General features: G+C 36.7%; 1 protein-coding gene across 2 annotated transcripts in view; it reads left to right on the forward strand.

Annotated features, from left to right (window-relative positions):
• cadm2b (cell adhesion molecule 2b) overlaps positions 1 to 23,207 on the forward strand; it is a 144,694-nt gene that overhangs the window by 84,217 nt on the left and 37,270 nt on the right. The window contains exon 2 of one of the 2 annotated variants that reach the window (XM_039622418.1): positions 18,093 to 18,119. The exons of the other annotated variant lie outside the window; for it this stretch is intronic. Coding sequence (XP_039478352.1) covers positions 18,093 to 18,119 — 27 coding nt within the window. The remainder of the gene's footprint in view (positions 1 to 18,092; positions 18,120 to 23,207) is intronic. 2 annotated transcript variants of the gene reach the window in all.

Raw genomic sequence — 23,207 nt, forward strand, 5'->3', positions numbered from 1 at the left:
AAAAAATCTTTGAATGTGTGGTTAAGCTGCATTCTGCTTTTGGAACTTTTACACTTCACACAGTGAATGTGTCATGAATAATCCACCATATCAACAAGAATGAATGTGGATAAGTAGTGTCTTGTTAAAACTGTCTTTTCCTTAAAGAAGTCTCGTTTTTTGTTGTCTGATTCTTTCTCAACCATGTCCCTCTATTGCCATAAATCCAGCAATGAAGAAAATAGGTTTGCAAAAGCTAAACACGAGGCATGCTTCCTTGTGGCTTTTCTTGGATATTATGCATTGTTTTAGAGGGGAAAGAGAGAGTCTTTTAGGGATTAAGAGTAAATTATTGCAGCTGGGAACTGAGCTACTGGGAATGACCCTAGCAACACTGATGTTCGTTAGGAGAGAAGTTTACTGGGATTTCCCACTGACAGACAAGTGGCTGCTATGTTTCCAGACCCCGCAGTGTGGCTGTTGTCAAAGGAAAGTGAATTCCTATATACCCTGAATTCAAAACCTGTCTGGGGACTGCACTGAGTGCAGCTCTTGGCTCATTTCCAGCAGACACATTGTCTCATCCTCAGCAAGGCGTGTCTCTGGTCACAGTGGTCATTGCTTCCATCTCTCCCCTCCTTTGTAATCCACAAACTGACTTCAGCAAGATCTGGATGGCTCTTGACTTTACTGGCCAAGGTAGAGGTTACTTGAGCACTCTCAAAATAGGGCTGCTTTTGAAACGGTGACATTAATGCGTCATCCTTCTAAATATGAACAGTTACTGTATCACTACAACAGTAACGAAAAGACATGCAACAAAAAGAGATTAAAATCTTTATGTTTCTGACACAATTGTAGCTGATTGCATTCAACTAACTCTACTATTCATGTGAAAAGTTACAAAAAATATTACTATTACTATTACTTTGGATTTAATATTAAATTTCTTCTATTGTGGTGCTTATTTGTAGTTATGAAAAGGAAATAAAGATTAAAAAAAGAAAACAAAAACAACCACAATAATATTTTTTTCACTAGCTGCCTAAAATTGATTTTTGTACTCTTATTAAAGATGAGAATGCCCAAATCATTTATGTTTTTTTCAGTGCACAGACAGACTTTCTGACCAGCTGGCACTGAACAGTCCTGTCATAAGCCAAAAAAAATGAAAGCTTCATTTGGCAACACTGATTTGCTTTTATCATGGAACAGTTATATAGTAGATTACTGACAGCACTCCACAGGAAGTATTCAGACAAGAACTCAAAATTATACTTAAGATTGCAAGACTAATCAAGACCAAAGGGTCATTAAACAGTTATACTGTTATGGTGGCCCCTTCCCCTTTTGAAACCATGTTACCACACCAGTTATTCTTTTTAGTGTACAGTTTTTTTAAAAACTTTTTTTATTTTAACATTTGTTAAAATAAGAATGGATTTTTTGTGCTCCATGCTGTCCCCTCAATAGCACAAGGGTGGGCAAATGTATTTAGCAGTTGCTATCCACCAATAGCTTATGAAAATATTATGCAGTAATATTCAATTATAATAATATCAAAATAGATGGTTACACCATAACCATGACTAATGGATTTTAGACGGGGGCCACACTAGCATGTTAATTGCATTACTTAAGCTAATGCTGTAAAGCACTGACATGAATGAAGCTATTAGTTTCATTAGGTTAATTTGTTGTGATGGTATTGAGCAGTACCATATTTGTAACAAGAAGTAGTCTAATGCAGTTAGATATGTTTAAATTTTGAGATGCAAAGCATTCAAAACCACTGACCATCTGAGACATGGAAAAATTTGCCCTAATTTGAAAGCTGTTTGAACCGGGATCTCTGTCTGACTGTATTGTTTTCCAAACTTTGTAACAGTAGAAAAGTTTAATTACCTTTTGAGGTTTAGTTATTTTATTGACCAATTAGCATTTTTCATTATCAGAAGTAATAAAAAACAGAATTGATCATTTCAAAATAAAAGTTAGAGCCATAAATACCTTTGTTTTTCTTTTAGATCATCAGAGACTTTCTGAATTGTTTTCTAAACATTAAGGTTGAAAGGCTTCCAGAGCTGGAGATTGTTAATATTAAGTGCACTACACAGTAAATACTTGACATTGAAAATATTTTGGCATTAACAATAAGCGACTTGGATTGAACCCAAACTATAAACTAAAATGGAATCACTGGAAAACATGTATGGCAAAAGAATGCTGTAAAATGCTAGACAAGATTAGCATACACTTAATTCGGTTGAATTAAGTGTATGCTTGAATTCGTATTCGGTTGATTTAGTTTTGCATTGTCAATGACATGTGACTATTTTTTACTGCGTGAAATGGTAGCTTTTCATTCAGCAAAAGCCAAGAGAGAAGTTTGATGAGGAGAGAGGTCAACAAAGTAGACCCACTGTCCACTCTGACACCACATACAAGTGTAAGTGCCAGAAAAGAAAGTAGAAGCAGATACATTATTAGTTTACTATGCTTTTCTAAATAGCATTCTTTGCTTGCTATTTTGTAAGTGTTGCTAAGACATTTGCGCCTGTTAGACAACTTTTACCTACACTGTATTATGAATTCAGTTCTTAAATTTTGTAAGGCTTTCCCTGGTCACATAATACTATATTCAGAAATGTTTTTGATAAGGGCATACAAAAACAGCTCTTACTTTCCCTTTCCCTTTTCTTTTCCTGTATTTATTTACTTTTTGTTATGATTTTTTTTATAATTCAGATATAACCTGTTTCTGTTTCTCCTGTCCACCTCCTGGCTCATCTGTAGCTGATCCTTGCTGCAGCCTTTTAAATTCCTTCAGCGGCAGCTATTGTGCATGTGCAGTGCAAAGGCACAGCACGCAGATGTAAGATAAAGCAAATGGTGAAGATGTGCAAACATAAAAATTGAGTTTTTTAACATACACTTAGTCTGTCAAAAAATATGTAGTTTCTACTGAGTGATATTTTTTGCGAAGCTATAATTCTCTTGGTAATTTTTTGTTGAGTTTTCTTTCTTAGTGCTCATTTGTACAGTAGACAGATGTTCAGATGTTTAATTTGATTTGTCTGTGGCATGCGTGTCATCACTGCAACAGCTGCTGATGCCACTTTAAAACAAAGCTGATATATTCAGGGTTTTGAAGGTTTTATTAAACTCCATGCATTTGGTGACCTCTTGATTGGTATTTAATTTAATTAGAGTACACTGTGTCTTTCTTCTGTTTACCTCTACTGATTATGCTGAATGTGATTCCCGTTTCTGTTATATTGGTAGTGGTGTCATAAGCTTACAGGCCTGGTGGGACCAAGGAGAACGAGAAGTTAACTCCAGCCCATATGAAGAGGCTTTTTTTGGTCTCCATTCATTTCACCTGACTGGTGACATATTGCTGCCTCTGGTGCCTCTATGCAGTAGTCAGTAGAAATTTGTGTTTCTTTAAATAAGATGATATCTTCAGATATTAGGCAAACTAAATTCATAAGGTTGTCCTAAAATTAACTAGCTTTTTGTCTCTAGCCCTGCATTAGCTAATGTTGCATGTCACACAGAGGTATAGCAACATTTGATCACCAGATAGCTTTTCCCATCCTATACATGCTGCAAACCAAATGGTGGCTGTGGACTCGCCATCTTTTTTCCTGCTCACAGTTGTACTGGTGCCAGGGTCATTAACCATTGCAGAAGACATCATGTCCAGAGGTTTTCCAAACTTGAGCCACTAAAGACTCCATTGCCAAATGGTCAAGGAGACCCACTGTTGCTTTTGCAGGTCTGAAGGAGACTTAATCACTTTCACAGAGTCAGCACATTGTCTCTGATGAATGACAAGCTGCCTCTGGGGTGTAATGTTCTAGCGCACACATGGCCCCAGGGTCTGCTCTACACTTTCACTAATTTGACTATCCTGCAGCTTATTCAGGTAGAAGGAGTGAGACTGATTGAGGTGGCTCCTCTTTTGCCCCATTTGCCATGGTTTCACCGATTCTGCCTCTCTTAGACAGAACACAGTGGGAGTTCTAGCTTCGAAGAAACTTGCTGTCTCAGGAGAGTGGGATGCTATTTCACTCCTTTCCATCAGGGTTCCTTGAAATCCCTGAGAGAGACAGACTGCTGGTTTCAGTTACCAAAGCCTTTAGTGAGGACTGGTCCCATAAACTGGGCTGCACTGGAATACAAGTGGGTCATATGCTCTGACAAGCAGGGTCATCACCCCTCAGTATGTTAAATGAAAATTCATTCTTAAATGAAAACTGTTTATTTATTAGTCAGTTAGTTAGTTAGTTGCTGTCATCATTTCATGCATAAAATGAAATATTTGAAGTTCTATAAGGATCAGATTTTTGGAAAACAAAACGATCCTAATTTTATATCTGAAAATTCCATTTTGAAACAAAAAATGAAGTCTGCTGATGACATTCAAATCTCATCCTATGGTAAAGGAATAAACCTGATGAATGTAGCAGAAAATGCAATAGTAAAAAAGTGAGGGAACCATCTATTTGTCTATGCTTGAATTTCATATCCAGTCCTGTGAACTGCTGAACTTACAACTCTTGCTTTGAGCAACTGCTTGGTGATACTATTAGTATCTGGGCTGAGCAGGTTACCACTTGCCTTACTTAACTCCCTACTGGGAGACTCTTGGACTATCCACCTGTAGTAGCTGATTAATGACATGTGGCCTCTACTCTTCAAATGCAACTTTGAAGAGCAGAGACCAAGCCCTGTTTGAAAAGGAATCCATTAAAAAGCTATAATCCCAAAAGGTAGAGTCACTCATACCATGGATAGTTGGTATTTTAAAAGGCAGTGAGGGCTTGACAGCTGTTATTTAGAGCAGAGGCTCAGCAGGTTAACCTGCAAAAGAAAGGCCTCATTACTGATAAATAAAACAGAGTGCTCCACAGTTTCAATAATAACATGAGTAGTGAAATTCCCGGGAAGCCCTGTTGGAGTCTTTGAGCAAAGGTAAATTCACTAAGTGTACCAGGCTTTCTCCCCTTGCCAAAGGCAACTCAAAATCATTGACTTGGAAGCACTCTTGGAGTCATGTAAACTCTAGCTTTTTATTTTAATACCCTAAGCATGATAGCTCATGTGCCTTACAGCCAAAATGTGCTAGTTAACAGTCTTTTTTCAGAAAATTTGCATGAAAACCTACAAGAGAACTTTATAGTTGTTACAGTTTCCAGTTTCCCTTCTTACCATGTTGTTTCCATTGGTTCTATCATAAGGAAGGTTCTGTTAGCCCCAAAGTGAATCATTGTAACTGAAAAATTAATTTAAAAATTAATATTAAATAATTGGAAGTACACGTGGAATGGAAAGCCAGTGACAGTTATTGCTTTTCTTCATCTTTCATCTTTGCAGCATCTTGTTATCCAGTTTCAAATTGAAATGCTAGTATGAAATAACAAAGTCACTGTTTGACTTTAATGTTAGGTTGGATTGTGTTCTTGAACTGCTTAGAGTGTTAAGTGCCTCTCATTGTAACATCTCCAACACATCACCTTGTCACTCTCAACAAGTTTTCAATTCCGGCTGATCGTAAAGCATAAAAGTCTTTGCAAGCCCAGGTGATTTATGAAGCATCTATTGCATATCAAGGTGGAAAGCTTTAAGGACGACACTTGTGTGAATGTGAGCAAATTCATCAAAGTGGATTATCTTTGCGGCCAGAAGTGCTCTCCAGAGATTGACCTTCTTTAGAATTCCATCACTGGGACATGGAACACAACTCTGAGTATGTTTTGAAAGATAAGGGGCTGATATACAAGGAGGGTGACCATGTGTGTATGTGCATCTGACATGTAGTTACATATGACACAGGACAATCCTGTTTTGTCAAAGAAAATTTTGATGAATTATGTTTATAGTGTTTACCAACACCAGCGGGGTATCTCCCATTTTTAGGCATTAGAACATCAAGTCCTCTTCACCGCCTCTCAGCTTAATTTCATGTGCTGAAGTAAAGAAGCTTGACCTAACATTTAAGCAAAACATTTAACTTTACACAACTTGGTTTCCACAAATCACAGCCATAACATTTACTCTGGAAAAGCCAGCTTATTTAGTAGATGTACATGAAGGTTAACGACGCGACAACAAGCAGAGGACTAAAATACACAGGTAGGATCACGAGAGGATGGGGAACAGGAAGAAATACAGCTGGGACAAATCAGACATTATGAGACGAGGAAAGGTAAAACTAGATACGCTGGCGTAGGAGACAGACTATCAAAATAAAACAGGAAATACGCCACGTACGCACAGAGACACAAGCTTAACCCTACGACATAACTGACATGGTAACAGAGGGAACATAAGAGTACAGAGACAGGAGTGACATGAGACACGACTGACTGGGGAACAAGAGAATAAACACGAGGACAGAACAAAACCTAAGAACTAGAAATCACAAATCCAGAAGAACTGGAGTACTAGAAATAAATAAACAGCAACCAAAACAGGAGTAGACATAAACCAAGATAAAACCAAAGATTAATAATAATAATACAAAAATCAAAACACTGGGTCACCGACCCAGGACTGTGACAATGTCTCTGTATGAAGCAGCACTGTTGCCTCACAGCAAGAAAGTCCCGAGTTCAATTCCACCGTGAGGCCAGGGTCTTTCTGTGTGGAGTTTGCATGTGTGGGTTCTCTCCAGGTACTCCAGCTCCCACCCTCCAAAGGCATGCAGTTATTGGTTTTAGATTAAGTGGTGTGAGTGTGAATGGTTGTCTGTCCAGGGTGTACCCTGCCTCCCGCCCTAAGACAGCTGGGATAGGCTCCAGCCTGAATTGGATAAACGGAAGAGAATGGAAGGATGGATTTCCTACTGATCCAATGCCACATCTCTTTTTCCATAAATATGCTCATGAAATATCATTTAAAGGAAGCTTTTGTACCATGAGTCATTCTGCCAATAAAGCAAATGAGCGGAGTTATGATTATGCATATGTAACCATTATGCTGTCTTTTAGTTATTCTGTTAAATAAGGTGCTCGCTGTGAAAATGATTGAAATATTGTCATTTATCAAATGAAATAAGGAAATGTCATTCACTTGTTTTCTCAATTAAACTGGTTATAGGGCTCGTTGCTGTTCTTTGCAGATTGTGAAATTCATGTTTGTTATCATACATTCCCTTGTGTGCCATATGAATACCGACAGTGTCACCCACCATCATGCTAGACTGAAACTAGAGGAGAGTAGTGGAGTGTATGCCTGCCATTATCCTCGGGGTTGGCAGAGAAAGACTTAGGAGGTTTGAGTCTTGGATTGCCTTAAGCAGGGACCCTCATCTGCATGCAGAGGGCTTCTACAAGGCATTGGCACAGCTACATAATGTCAAGCAATTTTGTGTAACTGAAGTATTTGATTTGTGGTAGCGCAGCAAGCATAGAGATGGACACAATCTCAGTTTATATCAAGAACAGCAAAACTAGACTGAAACATAACCTCATGCCATGCATACCATAACTTGCCTAACAGGTAGTAATGAGTGACAGACTGCTATGTTGACATCTTCGCCTTATTATGACTGCCACAGAAAAAGGGCTTTTATTACATGACAAACCTTTAGCCTAATGTTTTGGCCAGTTAAATGATTTAAGCTGCATCTCAGTCGTTCAGTGTGCAGGCAGGAAGTAAAGGTACAAGACAGAAGTAAGCATTTTATGTCTTTTCATACTAAATTGCAAGTCTGTATCCTTCATGTTGCTGTACTGCAAACAACTTACAACCTCTATTGAAAAGGCAATTTTGTGTCGAATGGGCCGCTGAAATGGTAAATCTTAAAATGTTGTGCCTGAAGCAAAAACAAAGATTTGACTTAAGTGCTGCTATGGAAAGAATGAGGGAGAAGAAAACAAGAAAAAAATAGAAAAAAGTAATAAGTATCACAATCCAAGACCAAGGCTGGCGCTGCATGTTTCCCCTGTCTGATGCTATGACTCATGTTTTTGCCAACATTAAAGAAGGTATACAGACTAATCCTTGAGAGCTATTATTGGCCAGTGGAAGCATTTCTCTTTCTCTCTTGTATTTGATAATCATATAGTCAGTGAAGTGTAATTTCAAACATGCCTCAAGTCCAATATTTAACAAAGAAGTGATATGACTTACGGATTACATTAGATAGATGCTTCATATGACCTAGTTCTTTATTATTTTTCACTGGCGTTTGAGCCTTTATTGGACAGAAATAGTACAGCGTTAAAAACAGAAAGGATGCAAGCAGAGACCAAGGGACGGATGACATGCAGGAAATGGTCCAGAGTAGAATCAAACCAGGCCCTTGCAACCTTTCATCGTATGGGTCTCTTGCTCAACCAAGTAAACTATAGCAGCACCCTGTCGTTAAACCTTTTAAAAATCCATTCTTACCATTGCATGTGCAGAGGTGGCTTGCTAGCTAAAAGGTTAAAATTAGTGTCAGAACAGGACTGGTGAACCAAAGCACAAAGAACAGTGGCTTCAGCTTCGGAGGCATGCACCTGAAAGCATCAGCCAAAAATGTATAACTATAGCCTATCATTAAACAACATATGTATCTATAAGTTTGCATTTGGTTTGATTTATTTAGTATGAAACAGTAACATGGCGTGACAACATGGTGTGAGACAATTTTTGAAATTTACTTTATTCTTGTACATCAATGAAATTGCTGAAAATATAGCAGTTAGCCATAGGCCACATGTGTGTGTTAGGCGCGTGTGTGTGTGTGTGTGTGTGTGTGTGTGTGTGTGTGTGTGTACACATTGTTTCATTACTGAAACTGTCATTTTTAAAGTTTTTTCACAGTAACACTACATATGTAGTGATGATCCAGTTTTAACGAGAAGTTTACAGTAATTTATACAGTAAATTGTTATTTTGTAAAAAAAAAAAAAAAAAAAGAAAGAAAGAAAAATAATGACAGGAAAAATAATTCAAAATAGAAAGAATATTAGCTTTGTAAAACATTGTAAAACATGACTTTAATACTCACAAGACATAATAATTAACAGACACATAATTTTCATTTTCATTTTTGTAGTGCCTGGTCAGATTTTAAAAGCAACCTAAAAATAAAAAGATTAGTTTAAATATTACATGATGTTACATTTTTATTTTTCAGTACTGTGGTAAATATTGCAGTTGTTTTTTTGTGTTTTAAACCTGAGTTTATTTGTAAATGTGCTTTAAAACGATGCTGGTGGGCAATGGCATAAATTATCTGTCAGGCAGTAATATATGGGAATCATATATCAAAAAATAAATAAATAATTTGACTTTCCCTTTTGTGTCTCGGCTTTCTAGAACCTTCACCCTCTTTTTCATCTTCTGGCTCTGACTTCTACATTTCATTCCTCCTGTTCATTTTATTCTCCATTGCCTTATACTCTTTGTTCTCTCTCCCTTTGTACTTACTGCCTCTTTTCTGTCTCCTGCCAAAGTGTTTTAAAGTATAATTTAGTAAAATGATATAGCCCTTCTTCATTTTATCAGCGTCTGAGGTGACGTGCCACTTTGGATTTAAATTTTCAACAACACATAAACAATAGCAAAATGTACATTTTGCAAACTTATATTTACAATATTAAGACAGTATAACTGTGCTTGGTGTTTAGGTGCTTGTGTTGTTGTTAAATTGACCCTAAAGCTTCTATTGTAATTACCAAATAACATATATCTCTCTATTAATTAGGCCTACATTGTTTATGTATGCTAAAGTCTATATACTAATACTATAGTAAGTATAATACTAATCTTATTCTGGGAAAAGATGGCAGTTCTTCCCTTAACTTCCCTTCTACCTTAATCATCTTGTTGTCATTTTCAGTAGATGATGTAGATATTAGGCCAAATAATATTTATGTGGAAATGTTACTGGCCTCATCTGGAAAAAAATCACACTGAAAATTTTAATTAAATTTAAATTTGTCTTTAACAAAAATGAAAAATAAAGAAATGGAAAATAAAAAATACTTCACAACTGGCTGAAATTGAATGAATGCAGTATAATCATGTTAGGTAGCTTGTTTGTTAAAGTACTTGTTAAAGAACAACCACAGGGTAAGACATCCACTCCACCAACACAACACAACTTTGATGTTTGAATGAGAGCGTTATCTTGGCTTGTGAAACTATTAATTTATTCATAATTTTTATATCTCACAAAAGATACAGTCCCACCCTTGTTTTACCTCAAGGGTTATATTATCATGAAAATAACATACATCTGTTAAAATGTAGGACGGTGCTTTTGTAGCTGTCTAATGCACAGGCAGTGCCATGGACTTAAATTATATAAAACTGTGGAAGGAGTCCTGCAGTGTGGGTTGTACCTCTTAAATTTGTGTCGTTCAGTAACAGATATTTTTTTGGATTGACTGTCACTAGAACCAATTTTGTTGGTCCAGTTAAATAAATTAGCTCATTGCCTGCTTTTACATCTGCTGAAAAAAGATGTTTTCGTTTTAACTAAGGTTTCACTTATGAGTTATTTATTTGGGAAATTTGGATTCTTTGCACATATTTCCAACCAGATGCACTGCATTCATGCTTTGGGGCAAAAGCCTGCTCTGCTGTGCTTGTTCTCCATAAGTTCGCATATTGCTTGCACCCAAATTAATCGAAAAAAATATAAACATATCAAAACATCAAAACAAATTTTGCATGCAAGCACCACATTTTGAGTGCTGAGTGTAGTAAAATGTTCTGTCAAATAACCAGAGCCAGTGAACCATCTTATTACAGTATTTTCTAAAGAGGATGTTTGATTTTTATGTTTTTAATTGGATGGAAGGGGTTTACTTCATACATGTTTGTATAAGCAGTTTGATTAACCTTATCTTTGTGACTGGTGTTCTCTTCAAGTATGTTTGTTATATTTTTCTATTAACCTTTATCGGTTGAAATCCCTTTTATAGTTCTAACTCTTTTTCGCACATCTCTAACTATTACATACATCATCTTTTAGCCCGTTTAGAGAATGTAACAGACCAAAATAAACTTATAAACTACTACTGGATTATGGTGTAGTGTATTTTTTACTGATGCCCCCATTACTGTGTATCAGGATTGTATGTTGCATTTACTTTTACAATAACAGTATGACATGGAAAGATGACTGGGTCTTATTCATCACACAGTGGCTACACCTTGACACAGCTGTGTTAAATCAGGTTTTTGCAATTACTCTGGCTTTCCTTCCCCTGCTTGTGTTCCTCTAACTGGAGGGACACTTGCAGGCTTTTGTTACATGAAGTGCTCCAATTGAAACACAGTAGAGACAAGATGAGAAAATTGAAGAAGGAATTGGTTTGGCGTGTCATCAGGTACAGTATGTGTGTCTGTAATGCCACCTTTCACAGTGTTCTACCAGTGTGCCTAAATTGTAGTGTTTTTATTGGACCAGCAGTAGAGATGTATGGGACCGTGTGCTCCCAGGAGAAAGAAAAGAAAGCTTCTGTTTCTCTGAGTGGAAGTGCTGTTATTAATAGAGGAGTAAAGCAGGAGGCTCTATTATTAGTATAATTTATTGGTTATTATCAATACATAGAGCTGAAGACACTGATCATTGAGTACAGCTCGACCCTGGTGATAAACACAAAGTATTCACTGCTAAGAGAATTTTGCAATTACACTTAACTAACTGCACAATGTCATTTTCAATATACTGATTGCAGGGGTCACCAATCTTTACTATTATAAGTGCCATTTTTAAACTTTTCTTAACCCTTCAAAATCAGTTGGAGCTGTAAAAAACTGTTTGTTTAAACTTGGCATAATGAGTGTAAAACAGCTTCTTAGGTATAATTGAGCCTCTCAATATTACTAAAAGGTAAAATTAAAATGTTTTACCACATGTGGCTAGATAAGTTATCATTATTTAATTTTTGATTATAATTGTTTTTGTTGAATTTATGGAATCACAGCCTGGAACTATAATAACTAATTATTATTTACTTGTTAATTTTATTGTAATGCAATAAAAAAATATCTATCATCATGTTTAGGCTTACTTTGATATATGGGTAACTACAAAGCTGTGCAGCCATGCAGAGCTTCAGTCCTACTTGTTTTTGTGCAAATGAATCAAATTAAAAGGATCTTATTTTGATAATACATTTCATAAAAGGCAGCCCAATAGTTTTAAAAAGACAACAGTAAGTATAATATAGTTGTTTTTAATTGTATTGTAAGTCGAGCATACTAGTAGATTGTGCAATTAGCAGTGAGTGCAAACACATTTGTCTGTGCGCTGTTTCCTGCTGTAGTTTCTTCCTTGACTTTTTGTTTTATTTAAATTTAGAAGTAGAGTAGGGGGGCTCTGGACTAGCCATTTATGTGTATTTACCCAGGCTAACCAATGCAACTGAGGTTAGGGATAATTTTCATATTTATCTAGCTTTTTGTTAAAGCCATAAGGAGATGCTGGTAAGAGAGCCACATGCGGTTCGGGAACCATGGGAATCTTGCACTAGTGCAATCAAACTGTTACAGATTGTATAGAACGTTTGTTCTGCTTGTAGTTTGCCACACTTTGTGCAGGTCTGTTGTAATTAGCTCAAAGGTAAACAGTAATCTTTTAATCTAGAGGCTCCTTCTATAAAATGTTGTAAGATGCTACATTTTTACAAATACACTTCAGCCCTAACATTTTCTAAGCATTACATTGCAGTTACATTACATTATGAGCTGTTACACAGTGCAAAGTACATAACTCAGTGTGAGGTCCAATTGCATCCATGTGAGAATAGTGCAGGTAAATAGTCCAGTGAATTCCCAGAAAGCTAGTGGGCGACATGTGTGCTCCTGCATGCTTTACCCAGGCAATTTCCTCCATTTCTCAAGGTAAGCACATGCTTGATGTGAACTATCTCCTGTTGGGTGCTAAATGTAAGAAAGGATATCTATGGACAAAGTCTCATTTTCCGAATGTCATGTTTATGTTTATCGAAGCTGATCAGTAACATTTAAATGAGAACATTCTCCATATTTCTTCAAATACGTTTCTGGCACTTTTTAAAAAGCAGTTGTTGGTAGACTTGGATGTAGGGACATTATGGAAAAAAAAGTGAAGCATTAAATTAATAGAAATTTAATGAGCAATGATTTTGATAATCTCCTGACTGTCCTCTACTCAAAATGTTCCAGCTCTTTCTCAGTTTAATGCCATTCCAAATTGGATATTGCTGGTCTGTGAAATGTTGGCTGATCAAAAACAAGCATTTTGAAGACCAAAAATTTCAGTTACCTGCCACTGATGTTTGAGGGCCACCCACATGCACAGCTCCCCAGAACAGCTATTAAAACTGCCCTGTGATTCCACTTGTGGCTGTGTGGATGTGAGCTGAATATGATGAAGTACTTCCCTGTCAGAGGGTTACTTACAGCCACGCTGTCCCAGGAGAGTTTGCTGTGTGACACTGGCAGAAGGAGAGCAGTGACCCCAGTGATGGCCAGCTGAGGGACAAAGTCCAGAGCTTACTGTTAGAAGGCAAACCTCTCAGTGGTTGCTTAAGCTAATCACCACAGGGATCAACAGCCATCGCTTTGTTAAAGCTTATATTCCCACGTTAGGAAATGAGTTTTAAAGATAAGTGAACAGACTATTTACTGACACACTGTAAACCTCACAGAATGCCTCTGGTGGGTGAACTGGCCAAAGTCCTATTGTTCTGCTTTGTTATATTTCTCCTCTTCTTATTGCTTTCCTATGTCATTGTCATTGACATGCTTTTATCAGTTTTATTGTTCAGTTCTGGCAAATATTGGACTCATTCAGCTGGTGTGGGATCCTTATTCATCTTGGACATGGTTTCATCAGTTTCTGCCGTGTTTGGCTTGTCTTGTTATGTAAAGCTACTTTAGATAAGCTGTTGTTCCTTTATTTTTGTTTTGTTTTTTAACATTTTGCAGTCTTAATTTGTTCATCATTAAGTAAGATTATTTTAGGCATGGTGATAAATGAGTGTAAGTATAAACTATGCCTAAATAAGCAACAGTCGTGTATATTTGCTTGAGTCTTATTAGTCCTCTTTTATCTTGAAAGCGGCGTCTTATGTTATTTTAAGGGTTATTTTCTAAACCACTGTTATTTTGGCATTTTGCTATTTGGGACAAAAGGAAAACACATTTTTAAATCCCACTCAGGAGGCAGTGAAAATGAACTATAAGAAGGAAAACAAGTTAATTATATTATGTGGTTTATTTAACTAGTTGCAACAAGTACTTAATAATAATCCACAGGGATAATTGTAAAATACTCTAAAACTGCATAAAAAAAATGTGTCCGTATTTGGATATATACGGTTAAAAACATGGATGGCTATTGTTGTTATGAAAAACAACAACCATAGGCCAGCTTAATACCTTGACTTTAAAGTTATTACATTTATAGACACACCATGCAGAATTCATCAGTGACATGTCACTTAGCAACCTAAACCTGGAGGTTTTAAGGGATGCATAGACTAAAACAGTGTTTAGTAGCAACTTCTCTTACATGTTCAACTTGAAATAATAGCATTTCATCCATTTAGCTTCTTAATTTCTTAAGAGTCCACTAAAATGCAATGTTTTTCCTTAATAAATTAATAATAGGATTACTTGCAATAATTAATCTAATTGATCTAATGAGTATATACACACAAATATAGGTGCAACATTGTATTTCATCACGCTGAATGATTTTCAAACCTGCTCACGATTATTTCTGCTTTTGAGAGAGTTGACTCTCCTCATTACGCTATGATAAAGTGTGATTATTAATATAATTACTCGGTTCATTTAGTTATATGAACAGTAGCGGGTGGGCGTTTGCAGTATTTCCACATGCTGTAGCGTTGCACTTGTGCAGTTAACCATGAGACAAGTGTATTAAATATACTGACATTCTTGCAGAAGTGTGTTGTTATGCGCTCTCCTATTGATTTTCAGTGAAAGTCCTCTTAGGAATGTCAAAGTGTTATACTTTTCAGAGAGAATATATTGATATGCTTGCCATGTGCTTGCAAACATTTCCAGTTCACAGCAAGGAGAATCTTATCATGGTGTCTGACTTTGTCAACACTATTAAATTTAGAGAGAGTCTGTGATTAATAACTTCCACATAAGGAGAAAATAGGAAGAGGAGCAGGCTTGAAGGCTTACAGAAAGATTAATGAGTGTCAAAAACAATGAATTTTCCATTAGGTAGTAGATTGGCATACATTACTTGTGTGATCTTCCAAGTTTCCTCATCAGATAACAGTTTGTTCAAGGATCATCAAAAAATTACCCATTTTTATAGATAAAAATGTTGTCCCTTGTGCACACTTCAAATTACCACTGACCTATTTTTAAGTCAGAAATATTACTTTTTCCAAAAGACCACAATGAGCAATCTAATCATAGTTTTTATTGAACATTTGACCTGACTATTAAGAGAGAACAAATACGAATGTGCAGAACTGGCCTTGTGAAGGCTGGTTACAAAGGGGAAAAAAGGATTGATTACAGGACACTCTTTTAATTTCAGCAGCATTATTTAAAACACACATGCACATGCAAGCACACAGGAAGTGTCATGCCTCTCTAAGACCTTTCTCTGCAACTGTGTTATTATTGTTACCAGCGATGGCCAGCCGATATCAAATATCAGCAATGGGGAAAACAAACACGCAGCATTGATGAGCATGTTGAATACTAATGCAACTTTGAGTAGCAGAAAAATGATAAGAAGTGAAAAATTATCCTTCACAACAAGAGAATCAAATGAGGCATGCATAGCGTGAACAATGCCACTGGCACCAGCAGCTGGAAAGGAATAGTGGCCTGTTGGATATTTCCCATAATAGACCAGAGGTGTCAGCATACAGTACATTTGTGGACCAGAGAAGAGTGGTAAATTGTATAAGTGAGGCTTTCTTGACAATTTTAGAAGTGCTTTTGTGAGTTATTTTCTCTACCCACAAGTAGCAGCACATTGCATGACCTTTAGTCAGCGAAGATTTGGGAGAAATTTGTAAGTAAAACATTAAAGTTCAAACAAAAATAAATCACTGATGCCAAAATAAAAAATAAGAAAAATTATAAATTACAAATGCTTGAACATATCTTACTACTTGTATTTGTTTATCCTTCTGTTCTTTCTAATGCAGACTTTGGACTCTGTGCACTGCACCTTAACATCAGGTTCCACAGATTATTCAGGTTCTAGTTACATTCCCTGTGAAATCAGACTTAAGCTTGAAATAGTGTAATATAACCAACCTCACAAATGCTAACAAACAAGCTCTTACAGGAAGAGTGTTTGCCTTCAATTTTTTTTTCCTTTTAATTTCTGTTTCATTGATGAATTTATGCCATCCAGTGCAAATGGTGTATAATACTAATATCTGGTATCTGTTTACACAGTCAAAATAATAGGACATGCCCCTTTTATGCTGACTGCTTCTGGGGACCATGAGCAATTTTTCCTTTCTTTTTTGGGGGTGTTTCAGTTGTTGCCAGGATATCCAGTTCAAAAACGATTTTTGTTGAGGTGGACACTAAGGAAGGAAAAAAGGAATTTTATCAGTTGGTTAGGTAGAGAGATTGAGCTGGAAAGAATCTGCAGTGGGTTAGGGTGGTTAAGAATAGAGATAGAGATGTGCTAACATGTAAAGAGCATACTGGGCACACGGAAGCAGTATTTTGAGAATAATGAATGTAGAAAATGAGAGAGAGGACGACAGAGCCCAGAGAATTAGTAAGGAGGAAGTAAGAGCAGCTGTGAAGAGGATGAAGAGCGAAAGGCAGTTGGTCCAGATGACATACCTGTGGGAGGTACAGTATGAAGATGTCTAGGGGAGATGTTTGCAATAGTTTGCGATGATTAAAGCTTGGTGACATAGATCATTATCTTGCTGGCAGCAGTAATCAAGGGAAAGATATGGTTGGCAACAGTACTCAGGTAGCCTGTGACTGTTTAACCATTGTTCAGTTGTTACTAAAGGGCCCAAAATGTCAGAAGAAAATATCCATGACACCAACCACCAACAACCTATACTGTTGACGATTTCATGTTTTCATATACTTTGGGCCAAATTCTGACCCTACCATCTGACTCTCACAGCTGAAATTAAGACTCATTAAACCCAGCAACATTTTTCCAATCTACTATTGTCCGGTTTTGTGAGCCCATGTGAATTGTAGCCTCAGCTTCCTGTTCTTAGGGAGCTAAGCTTGGGAGTGGTACCCAATGTGGTCTTCTGCTGTAGCCCATCTGCTTCAAGGTTCAACAAGGTTCAGAGATGCTCTTCTTGCATACCTTAGTTGTAATGAATAGTCATTTGAATTATTGTTACCTCATCATCTCGTCATCTCAAAGCATTCTAGCAACTCTCCTCTGACTTCCAGCATCAACAAGGCATTTTCACCCAGAGAATTGCCACTTAATGCACATTTTCACTTTATTGGACCATTCTCTGTAAACCCCAGTGATATCTGTGTGGAAAAATCCCAGAAGAGCATCACTTTCTAAAATACTCAGACAGGCGCTTTTGGGGATTACATACTCACCTCTTGTACTCATGTGATGACATCAAATAACTGCTTTGCATAACATGATTACATTAGTTGGCTTGATCCAAAGATCCTTGGTGTTTTACTGTCCTAACAGATTCTGCTGTAAAGCTGTAGTTAGTATTTAATCATGTCGTATGCAACACTATTAGCAGAAAAAATAGGCAGTTATTTACCATAACTATATTGGAGTGTTGTGACTTTTATTCGACTGTAATTGTAAGTAACTACAATTACATTACTTGGGACAGGAGCTACAGATGCATGTTTTAATGAAGGATTAATGGTACAAATAAGGTTGTAATAGAGTTAAAACTGATACAGATGTAATAGTCAAGTCTTTTCTGTCTCTTGGTAATGTATTGGTGATAACACTTGACACATCATCAAGTTGTGTTATAAATGAGTACTGAGTATCCTACTCCCATTTCCATATTAACAACATTTAATCTTATACTTCCTGTCACCATGGAGCAAATAATCATTATACTATCAATTGTATTCCTTCACACTACCTATCTAACTTGCTGTCTCCTTGCTTTACCCCCTCATGCTATCAGTGGCTGGGACAAAAAGCAAAGCGAAAGGTGAGTTATTGCCTCCATTTTCTTGCTACATGATTTATGTTGCGCGCAGTTCCCAATAAACAATGTTTGGATCACCCTTTTATCTCCACCAAAAGCCTAGCAAGCATTAACATACGCTGCTCCTCCTCAACCATTCTGGGCATTTTTTTTTTTGTTAACCTTTCTTTCTCCAGGAAAGGTTTGTTGAACATCCTTGCTGTTTTCAGATACAACCTTCTTCATGTATGTATAGATTTCACACTGAAGTGCTGCCTGCCTCACCCAGTCATGCTTTCCTGCATTTGGCCTCTGTGCAGCTCATCTGGAGCAGCTGGGGGTGGTTCCTAGTTCAAGGACACCTCAGAGTTAGGGGAGATCATTTCTTATTTACTCATCCTCAACAGATTTTCTTAGTTGTGTTGCACATTCAAACAGGAGATGTTCTGGTAACCAACTTTATTTATTTTTTTCACCTCTGACCATCAGTATATTACACTTTTGCAGTTACATATGTTCATTTCAATGAACCTGATCAATTGCATTTTAAAATGTGTTTTCAAATGCATTATTAATTTAGATATTTGGTAATTTTAACAATATTTCTTTAAATTGAACATACATTTTGTGTTATTGGTCTTTTTTGTTTGTTAGTTTGCTAGCATTTTTTTTCATTATCCAGGTGTTACAGAGATATTATTTGCTTTATGTCTGCCCTACCATTTTTTTTCACTGAACGCCTCACTATAATCATATATTCATACATTAATTAGTTTTCAGTCTATTTTTTTTTTTTTTTTGCTGTTTCTGGATGTTATTCTTTTACATATCCTCAACCAAACTAAATGATTAATGTTTTATTTTTGTTTTTTCTTCAAATAAATGTTAAGCCCCACACTCCCTCCTGGAAAATACTGTTTTCTAATTACCAAGGAGGCTATTTTATAATTAACAGAAGATACACATTTAGCCTTTGTACCCGTAGAATGGGACAGGCTTTTTCAGCAGCACCTTTATAGCTGATTAGTTGTTATAATGATTATATATATGTATATATATGTGTGTATATACGAACACATGCATCAGTCTTGAATATTTATTAATGGATTTTGTAACGTCTCGCTGGTGATGATTGCTGTGTAATTCATGGAATAACTGTAAGAAGCCAGTATAAAAGATCCTCCTAGCAGGCATCATTATAATGGAAAACATGCCTCTTGGCTTATTTACCGAGACCTTATGAATAGATTTATTTGCTCTGCGAGGATTCACCAGAGCGTATGAAGCAATGGTTTGGCCAGTGCAAGCAGAGAGAAAAAGAGGATCATTTATTAAAGTGAAAACATTGTATAAAGAGAGTAAACTCAGGATAAACTCTTTCGTGAGAAAACTTTTTATGGTCACCTCAAACGTAGGAAAGAAACTAGTATTGGCCATTATTTTTGGTCAAACAATGAGACTAATGGGACAAAAGTGCTCCAACTCTGCTCCGACAAACACGTATGGCAGCAGTAAAACATACGGTTGAAATAGCGGAGGTTGTTTTCACAGGTGTGTTATGTAACCTTTATGAAGGACACATTCAGGCAGGTGGAATGTGAATTTAAAAGCCTTTCAAATACAGTTAATCTAGGACAGGTTATGTTACATTAAAGAGAAAAGGGCGAGGATAGGGTTTACTGAACATCTAAAAGAGGAAATGTATGTTTCTCAAAGAGCAATCTCAAATGGACTCTAGGAACTAGTCTTACTTTTTCCTGTCATGTGCCTTCTCGACATTTTAGAGGAAATCCATAGTTGGGCTTACTGAGAAAATATTATGGTCAAGCTTGTGCTTAACTGAATTAACATTGATTAAAACATTTATCTATCATTTGGCAGCCCTCGAGAGTTGGGTTGATTACCATTAGAAGCTTTTCTTGTTGTCTTCTTTGTTGTTTTAGTGGTGCTAGTTGTTATCACTTTGTAGCCTGAATATGCTTAATATACTGTCACTTTGGCAGTTTTATTTTTCTGTATAGTGTAATACTTACAAGGACCATGATTTCACTTAATTTGAGGCACGTCAAATGTACAGATTTTAAGTAACTACTTAAATATGAAATCTCCAGTTTCACACGGAGTACAGTATTTCTGACCCACTTTCTGAAACTGATGTATTACCACTTTCTTCTTTCCTTTTTTTCGTGCACAGCAGAAAAAAAAACATGGCTAAGAGTTTCCCCCAGCAGGGATATTTATTGCCAGTTCTGTGGATTGTCCACCCCCTACTTTTCCCCCCACCTTCCCCACTGTGGTAAATTATAGGGGAGGACGACGCTCAGTACCACCTCGGTGTCGAGGAAGATTCACTTTTGCTCAGGTGTTAGTCAGTAACAGGCACAAAATGTTCTTTTTGATGAAGGGTAAAGCTAGCAGACAGCTCACTCTGTCTTGGTTATTTCCTTTCTGAAAGACTTCATCAGCTCAATCAAATGACTGCATCATTTAGGATCACATTATCAGTGCAGACTATGAATACAATACAGCGCTGATAGTCATTTTTTGTGTGCCGGTGGGTTATCTCATCACATGCATTGTGTGTGTCTGAGTTCTTGTTTACAGATGATGGAGCCACTGTAAAAAATCACTGTAATCCTAGTGCAGATAGAGGGTGCATAATGTATCTTTGTACAATCTACATAAACAAATTTAATGCAAAGATGACTACTAATTGATTTTACAAAAAGCAAGGAAAAAAACAAGAGCAATAAGTATGAGGCCAGTAGCACGTGAACGTAGACACCAGTTTATTTTATGGAATATACTATACTGTGTATAAAAAATGATACTAAATTATACATAAAGACTCTAATATTCATTTTGGTTAAATGAATATTAGATGAATGGTTGATGAATGGTTTGGTTAAATGTCCTTTAGCAAGTTGGACCAGCTGCTTTTGGTAACTATCAAAAAGCATCTGACATAATTCTTGATTTAATATTTGACCAATCGTCTTGGCAGAATAGGTAGAGTTCATTTCAGGTGCTTGGTTTATTAGCATGGAACCAGCTTTTTTTCAGTGTCCACAAATTTTAAATAGGAATAAGTTTGGGGCTTTGAGAAGGTTATTCCAGAAGCTTAATGTTAGCCTGCGTTTTGGTTTTGCATGTGTGATTTGAGATAAAGTTGGAGGTAGTCCTCATTTTTATTATTCCATTCACATTTTGCAATGTACCAGTACCACTGGAAGCAAAATATCCCCAGCGCGTGATGCTACCACCACCGTGCTTGACAGTTGGTACAATGTTCTAATTTCTGAAAGCCTCCAAACGTGCCTCTTTTGGCCAAATCTCAAAGCTCAATCTTTGTATCGTCTCACCATAAAACGTTTTTCCAGAAAGTCCACATGTGCAGCTGAGAACGTCAGTTGAGCTTGAATGTGTCAGTTTTGGAGTAGGGGTTTCTACTTCTTCTTTGTTGGCACCCTCTAAGCCCATGGTGATGTAAACCTCGCTTCACAGTGATGCTGATGTTCCAGGAGTTTCCAGTTCATGGCACACTTGTGCCTTGGTGGTTCCTGCAGTAAACAACCTAACTAATTTCCTCCATCTGAGGATGACAGACCTTGGCGAAGAGGTAACAAATCTGAATGACTTACGTTTACACACAGTTGTTTGAACTGTGTGTAAGTCTAAGTTAAAAGTTGTGTAGATGCAAGTGGAACTGACGATTTTGAAATCTGCAATTGTTTGAAAATGGCTCCAAGAGGCCTTCCTAACTTGTATAAATTTCCCTTCTTAGGTCTTCTCTGACTTCCCTGGAGTTTCCCAGTTCTGAGCATTGGTCTATCTAATGAGTGCTGCCAAATAAATCCTTTATGCTGGAAAGGAGAAATTACCAGGAATCATGATCGCTAATGAGAGGTTAATCATCATTAGAAATCATTAAAAGCTATCCCAAAAGGTTGATTCTGCTCATCTGGACGTAGCGTTTTCAGTGGGAGAAATGAACAGAATCAACCTTTTGGGATTTACTTACCTGGATGATTGAGCATGCATCAAGACATAAAAGCTATATATCTCCTACCTACACAACTCACAGACATTAAGTACATGACTAATTTGGCTACAAGTAATCAAAATATTTGCTTTTACTATAATTATATATAGATTTCAGTGTCTAAATGGATTTGATGGTGGAAATCCTGCATAGTATAATTTCAAATATTTCCTGTAGTTTCTTTTTTGTGACATTTTCTGCAACTAAGTCTATGGTGTACACTTTTTAGTTTACATGCATCACCTTAGAAAGATCATTTACAGATGAGCTTCAGTTCATTGATCAGATCTAGATTTAGCGCTAATTAGCTGCTGTCCTTAAATAGTTGATTAAATCTTTCCAACCAGCTGTAGGCAGGTAGCTGTTAAATTAGTACAAAATAGCATTTCTTCAGTTCAGTTCCTCAGATCAGTATGTTTATAATAAGCATGGTATGCATTTATGTGGATGTCATACCAACTTAAATTACACTGTCAGTGTAAGTGATTCTTTTGTGTGAACGATGTGACCTTTTAGTCAGATTTAAATCATGTAAAACGTGTTTTTTCCCGTGTTCGGGAAAGGTCACTCGGCAACAATCAGATCTCATGGGGTTACTTTAGCAGTAAACTACAGCTTGTCTTATCTTTTCTCATTATCATGTTATTCAATAGCGTTTGTTTTAGGAAAAACAGTTAAAGGTAGGTAATGAATGTGTCTGCAAAGACACTGATATTTAAATCATAGATGTGATGAGCATGGTGTTTACATTACTTCTATTCTATGTTTGCACATTGCATTCATTTAAGTAATCCACACACTACTGTATTGTGAGGGTATCTTCTTCAAGCTCGGGTCCTTTGCTAAATGCCTATGTGCAGTATCTTAGCTTTTTGTAGAACTACACTTCCTCACCCCTCAAATGTTATACTGGAAACTGACTACTGTGAGGGGGAACAAGCCCATAATGGTCTGTGTGAATTTAGCACAAATCAGGCTGAAAATCTTCTTGACATGTTTCACATAGCTGAGAAGGGTTATGATGTATAATTAACTCATGCACTATCAGCTATCTAAGCAATCTAAGCACT

This window comes from Oreochromis aureus, linkage group 14 (genome assembly GCF_013358895.1).
Source record: "Oreochromis aureus strain Israel breed Guangdong linkage group 14, ZZ_aureus, whole genome shotgun sequence".
Lineage (NCBI taxonomy): Eukaryota > Metazoa > Chordata > Actinopteri > Cichliformes > Cichlidae > Oreochromis > Oreochromis aureus.